General features: G+C 41.3%; 2 protein-coding genes across 11 annotated transcripts in view; one reads left to right on the forward strand and one right to left on the reverse strand.

Annotated features, from left to right (window-relative positions):
• The window catches only part of KCTD19 (potassium channel tetramerization domain containing 19), a 36,640-nt gene extending 29,444 nt beyond the window's left edge, over positions 1–7,196 (reverse strand). The window contains exons 1-2 of one of the 3 annotated variants that reach the window (XM_035282100.3): positions 7,145–7,196; positions 1,500–1,796 (exon numbers count right to left, since the gene is read on the reverse strand). In XM_035282100.3, coding sequence (XP_035137991.1) covers positions 1,500–1,796; positions 7,145–7,147 — 300 coding nt within the window. In that variant the 5' untranslated portion in view covers positions 7,148–7,196. Of the gene's footprint in view, positions 1–1,499; positions 1,797–5,975; positions 6,092–6,894 lie in introns of those variants that run through there. The other 2 variants (XM_035282101.3, XM_035282103.3) reach the window with 2 other exon arrangements.
• A 70-nt stretch (positions 7,197–7,266) lies between these two features.
• LRRC36 (leucine rich repeat containing 36) overlaps positions 7,267–12,139 on the forward strand; it is a 49,070-nt gene continuing 44,197 nt past the window's right edge. For all 8 annotated transcript variants that reach the window (XR_013530085.1, XM_078357421.1, XM_002761170.6 and 5 more), the window contains exon 1: positions 7,267–7,373. Coding sequence is in view for 5 of the 8 variants with exons in the window: in XM_002761170.6 (XP_002761216.3) it covers positions 7,304–7,373 (70 nt within the window). In the remaining 3 variants the exon portion in view is untranslated. The remainder of the gene's footprint in view (positions 7,374–12,139) is intronic.

The following is a 12,139-nucleotide window of genomic DNA, read 5'->3' on the forward strand; positions in this document are numbered from 1 at the left end:
AAAAGTGTTGAGGTACAGTTGGTGGTACGCTGAGCTGCACCACTGCTTGTTGGGTTAGTGCTGATACAGACAGAATAAATGCCTTGTCCAGACAGTGGGATTAATATGGAGGATGGTCAATGGTCCTTCCCAGTCGAAATATTTAGTTTTTCCAGGTTAAAAAGAATTGTTCAAAAACTACAGAATAAACTACTTAAGATCAGCCACGGAAATTGTTTCTGTGGCTTGGAGAAAAATTTGGAAAGAAAGGTAATGTTTTTTGGTAGTACTTTAATGGCTTATAAGTAAAGGTATTTAGAGTTCTTATAATAATAATAATAAAGTTTCTTGGAAAACAAAGAAGTGATGGCAAAGGAAAGATTCTGCAGAACTTTTTTTTTTTTTTGAGACAAAGTCTTACTCTGTTGCCCAGACTGGAGTGCAGTGGCACAATCTCTGCTCACCATGACCTCCGCTTCCTGGGTCCAAGCTATTCTCCTACCTCAGCCTCCCAAGTAGCTAGGACCACAGGTGTGTGCCACCATGCTCGGCTAATGTTTTGTATTTTTAGTAGACGTGGGGTTTCAGTGTTAGCCAGGATGGTCTCAATCTCCTGACCTCGTGATCCACCCACCTCAGCCTCCCAAAGTGCTGGAATTATGGATGTGAGCCACCGCGTCTGGCCCCCAGAAATTTTTTTCTCTCTCAACATGTGGCCCAAGATGAGAACTTTTTGCTTTGCTGTAAATGCATGTTATGTACCTAATAGCCACAATGAGAAGTGATATTCTTGATAAATCTTTTAGATTTTAAATCTCAGACATGATCTACATAGCAATCCTAAAATGTCTAAAGTGTTCTCCTTTTAAGATTCAAAAAACAAAAACAAGAAGCAGCTTAATATAGGATTTTTAAGAGCCAAGGGCACCCTCTCAGTGGATAATAAATCCCAACCTGGGTCCATGGTGGCTGCTAGTATAACTAAAGCACAGTTGGGATGAAATCCTTTATTAAGAACACGTAGGCTGGGTGTGGTGGCTCATGCCTGTAGTCTCAGCTCTTAGGGAGGCTAAGGGAGCACTTAGGGAGGCCAGTTAGAGAGGATCACTTGAGTCCAGGAGTTCAGTACCAATCTGGGCAACATAGGGAGACCCCTTCTCTACAAAAAATGGAAAGGATTGGCCAGGCCTGGTGGCATGCAGCTGTGTTCCCAGCTCCTCAGAGTGACTGAGGTGAGAGGTGGGAGGATCATTGGGCTTGGGAGGTGCAGGTTTCAGTGAGCTGTGATTGCAACAGACACCCTGTCTCAAAAAGACAAAAGCAGGTAATTTCAGTGCATTATTACTTTTTTTCCTTCTTACCCCTATACTAATGAGGAAGTTATTTATTACTTTAACACACTTATTACATTTGCCTGTTAAGAGGGTCATCTCAGCAACCAATATATAAAAGGAAACAACATTTAGTGATGTAAAGTCACGTTACTGATCCACCACTCCCAGAAAACAAGAGCATCTTACCTGCAGCAAAGGCATCAGCTGCAAACCCAATGCTTGCTCATACAGCAAGTTCAGTTCTGCACAACTGGAGAAGGAGAGTTTGGAGGTGTAGAGGTAATAATGCACGTGCCTAAATGTGGAACCATCTCTGTCGATAAATAGCCTCTGGCTTTCTGAAGAGGTCAAGGCTGAAGCCTCTTTCCACAGTAGGGAGTCTGGAAACTGAGAGAGTTTGCTTCTGGGAACTGAGAAATGCCAGCCCCCTACGTTAAAGTGAAATAGGTCCTCTGCTGATTCATGAGACATGCTAGACTCCTCCTAAAGGGGAAATGAAAAAGAGAGCTATGCAAGAAAAAGAAATAAAAAAGCATCCAGATTGAAAAGGTAGAAATAAACTATCTCTCTCTGTTTGCTGATGACATGATCTTATATATTAAAAAATCCTAAAGAATTCACCAGAAAACTATTAGAAATGAGTCCAGGCCAGGAATGGTGGTTCACACTTATAATCCAAGCACTTTGGGAGTCTGAGGTGGGAAGATGGCTTAAGACCAGGAGTTTGAGTTTGCAGTGAGCTATGATTGTGCCACTGTCCTCTGGCCTGACAGATCAAGACCCTGTCTCAAAAGAAAAGCAAAAACACCAAAGAAATGAACCCAACAAGGTTGAAAGATGCAGAGCAATATTTTAAAATATTGTATTTTTATATTTTAGCAGTGAACAATCTGAAAGTGAAATTAAGAAAACAATTCAATTCCACTTACAATAGCATCAAAAATAGCATACTTAGGAATAAATTCAACAAAAGAATGAAATAATGTACACTGAAAACTTTGAAACATTGTTGCAAATTTAAAAGACCTAAATAAATGAAAAAAATATCCATCTTCATGGACTGGAAGATTTAATATCATTAAGATGGCAATAGTCTCCCAATTGATTTACAAATTTGACACAATCTCTGTGAAAATCCTGACTTTTTGCAAAAATTCATATGAAAATACAAGGGACTCAGAAATAGCTAAAACAGTCTTGAAAAAAGGAGAACATTGTTTAAGAAGTCACATTTCCCACATTTTTTTAAAAGGCAGACTGCCACATGCAGCGCCTCATTTGGATGTGTCTGTTATCTTGGAAGTTTGACTACTCTACATTCTCCTACAACGGACCTTGAGAGCTCGTTTGGAGTTTCTAGCTAGGAAGAGCAGCTACTCATATACCCTTGAGTGAAGACTGGTCCTGCTATATCAGGATGGTTGTCCTCTTTGAGCACTCAGCTTCAGGAGGGAGGGATGCATATTGAGCAATGTGGGAAGAAGGGGATACCTGCCTAGCCAGCCAGATCAGCCAAATCAACCCTGGCAATCAATGGAGTGACAGATATCACAGCCAGATTGCCCTCACATCACCCATTTTTAAAACTTATTGCAAAGGTAGAACAATCAAGACAGTAGGCTACTGGCATAAGGATAAATATAAAGATAAGTGGAATAAAATTGAGAGTACAGAATAAAACCCTTACATTTATGATCAATTGAATTTTGATAAGGGATCCAAGATGATTCAATGGATAAAGAATAGTCCTTATAAAAAATGGTGCTGAGAAACCTGCCCATTAATATGCATAAAAGATAATAATAACAATAATAATAAAATTGGACCCCTACCTCACCCCATACACAGAAATTAGCTTCAAGTGAATCACAGAGCTAAAACTATAGAATCTTTAGAAGAAACTAGAAAATCTTCATGATCTTGTAGTAGGCAAAACTTTCTTAGATGCGACACTAAAAGCAAAAGTGACCAAAAAACTAGATACATGTAACTTCATCAAAATTTAAAAATCTTTGTGCTTTAGAGGGCATTATCAAGAAGGTGAAAAGATAACCCACAGAATGGAACAAAATATTTGCAAACCAGTTTTCTGATAAAGAACTTACTTCTAGAATATATAAAGAAATCTTAAACTCAATAAGAAAAAGACAAATAACCAAATTTTAAAATTGGCAAAGCATCTAAGTAGACATTTCTTCAAAGAATATATAGAAATGACCAATAGCACAAAAAAAGGATGCTCAACATCCATAGTCATCAGAGAAATGCAAATCAAAACTCACAATTAATGAGTTTTGATGCGCATTAGTATGGCTAGAATGAAAACAATAGATAGTAGCAAGTGTCGACAAAGAAACTGGAACACCCATGCATTACTGGTGGAGATGTAAAATGGTGCAGGTGCTTTGAAAAACAGTTTGATGGGTCCTGAAAATGTTAAGCATGGAGTTATTCTACTATGAGCCAGTAATTCCACTCCTAGGTGTATACTTAAGAGAAATAAAGACATGTGTCCCCACCAAAATTTCTAGACTAATGTTCATAGAACATAATAGCCGAAGGCGGAAATAAACCTAAAGTTCATCAACTGACAGATGATTAAACAAAATGTAGTATATCCATATTCTGGGATATTGTTTGTCAATAAGAAGGAATGGGATGAACATGGTAGCTTGAGTTTATAATCCAAGCACTTTGGGAGGCTGAGGCAGGAGATTCGCTTGAGCCCAGGAATTTGAGGCTGCAGTGAGCTATGATCATACCATTGCACTTCAGCCTGGATAACAAAGTGAGGCATGTCTCTCAAAAAAATAAAAAATAGGCTGGGCGTGGTGGCTCACACCTGTAATCCCAGCACTTTGGGAGGCCGAGGTGGACAGATCATGAGGTCAGGAGTTCGAGACCAGCCTGGTCAACATAGTGAAACCCCAGCTCTACTAAAAATACAAAAATTAGCTGGTCATGGTGGCAGGTGCCTGTAGTCCCAGCTAGTCAGGAGGCTGAGGCAGGAGAATTGCTTGAACCTGGGAGGCGGAAGTTGTGGTGAGTGGAGAGTATGCCATTTCACTCCAGCCTGGGCAATAAGAGCAAAACTCCATCTCAAAGGAAAAATAAAAATAAACAATAAAAAGGAATGAAATACGGACACATGATAACAACATGGATGAACCTTAAAACATGATGCCAAAGAAAAGAAGCCAAACACAAAAAAATCACATAGGATTCCATCCATATGCAATGTGTGGACAAAGCAAATTTCTAGAGATAGAAAATAGATTAGTGGTTGCCTAGGGCTGGAGAGGCTATGGGGAGACAGGGTGCGACTACTAATGGGTATGAGATTTCTTTTGGAGATGGTGAAAATGTTCTAAAATTGATTGTGGTAATAGTTGCACAACTCTGAACATGCTAAAACCTACTGAATTATACACATTAAAATGTGTAAATTGTAAGGTATGTGAATTATATCTTAACAAATCTGTAACAAAAATAGATTAGGTACTGTTCATTCCATGGAGCACATGCAGAACTCTCTTGGGATCTTACTTGCAGAGACATTACATTATTGGGTGATGAATGCTACAGATAACTTTTCATATACACAAAGGCAGCAAAGATCATTAAGCTTCCTCAGCTCATTGTTAAAAGTTTAAGGTCATCTGTTCGTCTGCTGGACAAGAGGTTGTTAGAAAAATAAAATTTAAGGTCATCTATTTATAAGTGAATTGTCTACTTTGCTTCAAAATGACCTAGTTTACTAATATAATGGAAAAGTAGAGAGCCATCAAACATACAAACTCCATCTCAAAATTTAAAATATAAAGGGCAATACCTTGTAAAAGCATTTCTTAAAGGATAGTAAATAGCATATAAAATTTTACCTAAGAACCATAAAACAATATCAAATTCTAATAAAAATTATGTATGATTAGATTCAATGTACGATGTCTGTAACTTACTTTGAAATAAATAAAAAAATAAGAGATTGATGAACAGATAGAAGGGTTGGTAGATGGACATGTGATAAAACAAATATAAGCAAAATGTTGATTGTAAAATGTAGGTGGTGGATATGTGGTGCTCACTGTACAATTCTTTCAGTATTTCTGAATGTTTATAAAATTGCATGAAGACTTTCATGCAGGAAAAGAGTGTTAAAGTAAAAGGTGATTACTTAAGAGAGGAAAAGCTCCCTGTTCCAAAAAGAACGTGCATTTCCTATTCTGACAGCTAAGGAAGGAAAATAAATGCATGCAAGAAAGAATGGGATGGGGTCCATCTCTCCCACAGCAAGCCTAGTCTAAATATTCAGACATAAAGAAGAGCAATTACATATGCCACATTTGAGACTAGAAGACTTAAAGTATTAAGAGAAAGATGACAAATTGTGAAATGATTACATAACTGACAGAAGCAGAGCCAGAAAAATCAATCTAATGAGCTAATCTAGGATTCTAAGTCCAAGCCCTACTAAAAGCCCTTCTAAAAGTTCATGTTCAGGCTAAGGCTGAATGTGACAAACAAAATGACTAAGGGTCCCACCTAGACTAGAAAGCATAAACACACAAGAACTCTTGATTCTGCTTTCTGTTCTTAAAGGTGGCTGAGAGCTCAGTGGGGGTGCTCAGAGTGTGCAGATGTTGGATACCAAAGAAAACCTACTTCTCGAAGGTAAGCCCCAGTTCTGGTCTCAGTTCCTCTTTTCTTGTTAAAGATGGGGTGTGACAAGAGGGTCCTGGATCAAGAGTTCACACCCCCTTCTTACACATGTCCCATCTTAAGACTGCTGGAATGAGGGTAAGGATTAGGGATGTGACTGTTCTTTCCCAAAGAATGCTCAGGGGTTGGTTAGTGCATAGCTATCCCAGCCTGGGGACAGTCCTTAGTTACAGGCAAGTTTAGGGGGACCTGTGGTGCTTAAAAGACAAAAGGCTTCTTGCCAAACTGACTTCAGGAAACAGGGTAGTCCTAAGGCAGTCATCCCCACCCTGTTCCAAAGAGCTTCTCTTTTTCCCACGCCACGCTGATCCCTTTCTCCCAAAGAAGCTCTGTCCAAGTCAATTTCTTTTCTTTTCTTTTTTCCTTTTTTTCTTTTTTGGCTCTGTTGTTCAGGTCGCCCAGGCTAGAGTGCAGCTATGTGATCTTGGCTCACTGCAATCTCCACCTCCCGGGTTCAAGCAATTCTTCTGCCTCAGCCTCCCAAGCAGCTGGGACTACAGGCCGTGCCACCACGCTCAGCTAACTTCTGTATTTTTAGGAGAGACAGTTTCCCATGTTGGCCATGCTGATCTCGAATTGGGTGATCCGTCCACCTCAGCTTCCCAAAGTGCTGGGATTACAGGTGTGAGCCATTGAGTCCAACCCGTCCAAGTCAATTTCTAGAGAACCACCTCATGCTCTAAAGACAGGACCCCAACTCCTTAGAGCCAAGATTCCCAACCCTTCAGATCTGGAGCTCCCCATCATGCCTTAGAGATATGTCCTCACACTCCAGTCCTTCAGATCTGGATCCCCCCCAACACACACCCTCGCCTTGCCCCAGAATCAGCATCTCCCAGCGCTGAGATATGAAGACCTTCACCTGGTCAAAGGGGCACCCCCCTAGTTCTCAGGGAGTCCCCCACATCCTCAGAGCCAGACACTTCATCCCTCAAGACAGCGCGTTTTTCTAACTCCTCAGAGCCAGCCCCCCAAATCCTTCCCAGCTGGGGACTCCTCTCTCTCCCCGATGCCCCAGAGCAAGGTCTCGAACACCGTAGCCCTAATCATAGGCCACAACGGCGGCCCCCATTCGCCGCTTTGGTGCTTTTGGCGCCCCCGCCAGTCCGTACCATGGTCGCGGCTCCAGCTGCGGGCGGGCGGGCGCGTGACCCGGCCAATAACGGCTCCCGGGGTCGCGGCGGCGCGCGGGGGGGGGGGCGGGGCTGTGGGCGGGGCCTGGCCCGCACCCGGCGTTCTCGCGGGCGGCGGCGGGCGAGCGGCGGCCGGGTATGGCGGAACAGTGGGAGCTGGACGAGGAAGGCATCCGCCGCCTGGGGGCGCTGACCTTGGAGCAACCGGGTAGGGTCTGGCCGGGAGGGTCCGGACCGGGAACATAGGATCAGAAGCTGTGGAAAGAAAACTGAAGTGGAAGCAGGAGAACCTGAAATAGAGGCGAGGGAACCATAGGGGAGCGGTACCTGAGGCTGAGAGAAGGTTACAGGGAGGTGGAGGTGGAGGAACTGAAGTAACGGGGGAGTCTGGGGCAGAGCCCGAGGAATTGAGAGAGAAGAGGGGAATGAGAAGTAGAGTAGGAGAAACAAGGTGAACAGGAGATCCTGCGGTAGGTGACAGAACTGCCGGGCGCGGTGGCTCACGCCTGTAATTCCAGCACCTTGGGAGGCCGAGACGGGTGGGTCACCTGAGGTCAGGAGTTCGAGACCAGCCTGGCCAACATGGTGAAACCCCCGTCTCTACTAAAAATACAAAAATTAGCCGGGGGTGGTGACACATGTCTGTAATCCCAGCTAATCAGGTGGCTGAGGCAGGAAAATCACTTGAACCCAGGAGGCGGAGGTTGCAGTGAGCCGAGATTGCACTACTGCACTCCAGCCTAGGCTACAGAGCGAGACTCCGTCTCAAAACATAAAATAAAATAAGCCTGTTAGACATCCAAGTGTAAGGTACTAAGTAGGCAGTTGGATATATGGGTCTGGATCTCAGAGGAGAGGTCAGGGTTAGAGATGTAAGTTTTGGAGGCATTAGCAATAGATGGCATTTAAAGCCACGGGAGTGAATGAACTCAGCTAAAGAGTGAATGTCGATGGAGAAGAGAAAGAAAGCTTAAGACTCAATTTTGGAATAGTTCAATGTTTAGAGGTTGAATAGAGGAAGAACGTGGTACCTTGGAATTTGAGAAGGGGTAGTGTATGGAGAGAGCAATAGTCAACTCTGCCAAATGCTATTCACAGGCTAAGCAAGTTAAATGCAGAGTGTCTGTTAGATTTAGCAACATGGAATTCACTGGTGACTTTGACAGGGGGAGTTTTGGGAGAGTAGGGAAGAGGGAAACCAGATTGGAGTGGGATGAAAAATATATGAAGGGAAGAGACAGTGAAAGTAAGAACTTTTGCTGAAATGTTTGGCTGTAAAGGAGACTACAGAAATGGATGGTAGCTGAAGCAAGCGTATGTTGTGCAGTCAAGAACAGTTACACCAGAGCAGGATATGCTAGAGCATGTTGGCAGTCTAGTGACTATTTGATAGAGAGGGGAAGATATATAATTATTTACTCATTTTGACTGTTAAAATAATGCAATTTATTCTATGGGTAATATAATAATTGTACAGTGAGAAGTAAGTCTTGGCTCCCCTGTCCCTGTCTCATAGGCCTAGTTCTGCTTCCTAAAGGCAACTACTGTTATCAGTATCTTGGATAGCTTTCCAGAAATATTCTCTACATATATAAGCATATATCACTTATTTTATAATTTTATATTGTGGCAATTTTCAAATATATACAAGAGTAGAGATAACAGAATAATGAACTCCATTACCCTACCTCAACATTTGTCATCAATTCATGGCCAAGCTTCTTTCATGTATACCTCACCTATCCTCCACCCATCCACAACCCCCTATACTATTTTGAAGCAAACCCAAGTATATGATTTCCTCTATTAATATTTCAGTGTGTATTTTATTTATTTATTATTTTTCAGATAGAGTTTTGCTCTGTCACCCAGGCTGGAGTACAGAGGCATGATCTCACCTTACTGCAACCTTTGCCTCCCCATTTCAAATGATTATCCTGCCTCAGCCTCCCAAGTAGTTGGGACTACAGGTGCCTGCCACTATGCCTGGCTAATTTTGTATTTTTAGTAGAGATGGGATTTTGCCATGTTGGCCAGGCTGGTCTTGAGCTTCTGACCTCAAGTGATCCACCCAGCTCAGCTTCCCTAAAAGCTTGGATTACAGGCGCAAGCCACAGCACCTAGCCAGTATGTATTTTTAAAAGATAAGAACACTTTTTAAAAAATCACATATGCAACCTAAAAAATTTAATAATAATTTCTTTTTGTTTTGTTTTGTTTTTGAAAAGGAGTCTGGCTCTGTTGCCCAGGTTGGAATGCAGTGGCATGATATTGGCTCACTGCAGCCTCTGCCTCTTGGGTTCAAGCAATTCTCCTTCCTCAGCTTCCCGAGTAGCTGGGATTTAAGGTGTGTGCCACCACACCTGGCTAATTTTTTTTGTATTTTTAGTAGAGACGGGGTTTCACTGTGTTGGCCAGGCTGGTTTTGAACTCCTGACCTCAAGTAATCCACCTGACTCAGCCTCCCAGAGTGGACAGTAATTTCTTGATATCATGAACTATCCAACTAGTGTTCTTATTTCTCCAATTGTCCTATAATTTTTTAAAATTAGAATCCATATATGGTCCATATATTGCAATTGGTTGATATATGTCTTAAATCTTATTTGATCTGTAGGCTCTCCCTTTTTTCTCTCGAATTTTCAATTGTTTTTGAAGAAAGAGTTTACCATAACCTGAATTTTGCTTATTGCATTCCTAAAATTTTCCCATGTTCCCTGTACTTCCTATGAATTGGTAGTTAGATGAGGCTTAATCAGATTGGGTTGGATTTTTTTTTTTTTTGCAAGATGATTTTGTAGGTAATGGTGTATGTTTATATTAGGAAGTATATAGTGCCTAGTGTTCTTTTTGTGATATCAGCCACTGAATATGATTATGTAAGTTAATTCATTAGGAATTACAAAATGGTAATTGTCTATTTCTTTAATTCTTCTTCATTAGCTGTAATATTTATATAAAGAGAAATTTCCTCACATCAACTGTTTGCTTATCCTGAGGTACAGTGTGTGTAGAAAAGGCAGCATAAAACTTGATTTTTTTCACCTGATGTTCCAGCTTTCAGAATAATGGGTTATTTTCTTAGCATTCTCCAAAGGTGACCAGTGAGGACTGTTTTGCTTTCTCACTATCATTATAAACTCATCGATTTAAATATATGTCTTAGAGCTGGGCACAGTGGCTCACACCTGCAATCCTAGTCACTTTGGGAGGCCAACATGAGCGGATCACCCGAGATCAGGAGTTCAAGACCAGCCTGGCCAACATGGCGAAACCTCATTTCTACTAAAAATACAAAAAAAAATTAGCCAGGCATGGTGATGGGTACCAGTAATCCCAGCTACTCAGGAGGCTGAGGCAGGAGAATCACTTGAGCCAAGGAAGCAGAGGTTGCAGTGAGCCGAGATCGCACCACTGCACTCGATGCTGGATGAAAGAGTGAGACTCAGTCTCACAAAATAAATAAGTAAACAATTAATATATATATATATGTCTTAGTCTCTTTTCTCTTGTCATAACAGAATGCCTGGGTAATTTATAAGAACAGAAGTTGATTTGGCTCATGGTTCTGGAGGCTAGGAAGTCCAAGAGTATGGTACCAGCATCCTGGTGAGGGTCATTCATGGTGGAAGGGCAGAAGGTGCATGCATGAGATGAGAGGGAGAGAGAGAGAGAGGAACAGGGAGAGGGAAAGGGGGGGGGGAGAGAGGGAGAGAGAGAGAAGACTGAATTCATTCCTTTATTAGGATAACTAACTCCCATAACTAACTCCACAATAACAGCATGAAGCCACTATGATCTGATCACCTCTTAAAGGCCCCACCTCCCAATACTGTTACATTGGCAATTACATTTCAACATGAAGGCTGGGCATGGTCTTACACACTTTGGGAGGCCAGGGAGGAGGATGAGGCCAGGAATTTGAGACCAGCCTGGGCAACATAGCAAGACCCTGTCTCTACAGAAAAATTAAAAATTAACTGGTTGTGGTGGTGTGTACCTGTAGTCCCATCTACTCAGGAGGCTGAAATGGAAGGCTCCCCCGAGCCCACAAGTTTGAGGCTGCAGTGCACTATGATAGTGCCACTGCACTCCAAGCTAAGTGACAAAGCAAGACCCTATCTCTGAATAAATTAATATACTTCATCATGAGTTTTGGAGGGAACATTCAAACTATAGCAATATATTTCAATGTGTGTTTTAATCCATTATAGTTATTATCATAATAGATGTTCAATTTATCCTAAATTTAGTTAACAGGCGATCTTTCAAGTTGACTCCTGAGGTCTTTTTTAAAAAGTTTTATTTATTAGAAACATTCATTGTAATTATAAACAAGTTTTGTTAAAGGTTGTTAATTCAATTTTCAAATGAGCTGTAAATGGTTTTCATTAGAGAAACTACTTGATTTGTTGTTTTCAAAGAGAAAATTTTTGCCCACTGGGGTTATGTAACCCATATATTAAAATTGGAATATCATTCTTTTGTTCTTGGCATTTATGCTATGCAGTGTTTGATTTGTTCTCTGATTTATTTGTCTTCACTCTTTATAAACACTGAAACCAAATGCATGACCTCTTAAGACATGCATTCATGTGAATCATTAAAGAATGTTTGTCTTTGTGGCAGTTTATCATTTTAATGATAATTCAGGCTCCTTCTTAAAATGTTTGCTCTTCAAAACAGACTGCAGTGAAAGGCATGAGAAATGCTGTGGGTCATTGATGGAACCATAATTGTCCTTAGCTTTTGTCGCATTGTGACAGACTCACAAGGTGTTAGATCATTACATACCACAGAATTACCAATACACTGCCTTCAAAGTCAAGAAAATCTTATTTATTTATTTTCTTTTTCTTTTTTTTTCTTAAACAGGGTCTTATTCTGTTGCCCAAGCTGAAGTGCAGTGGCATGATCATGGCTCACTGCAGCCCCAAACTCCTGGGCTCAAGCAATCCTGACTCTGCCTACTGA

Source organism: Callithrix jacchus, chromosome 20, assembly GCF_049354715.1.
Source record: "Callithrix jacchus isolate 240 chromosome 20, calJac240_pri, whole genome shotgun sequence".
In the NCBI taxonomy this organism is placed as follows: Eukaryota; Metazoa; Chordata; class Mammalia; order Primates; family Cebidae; genus Callithrix; species Callithrix jacchus.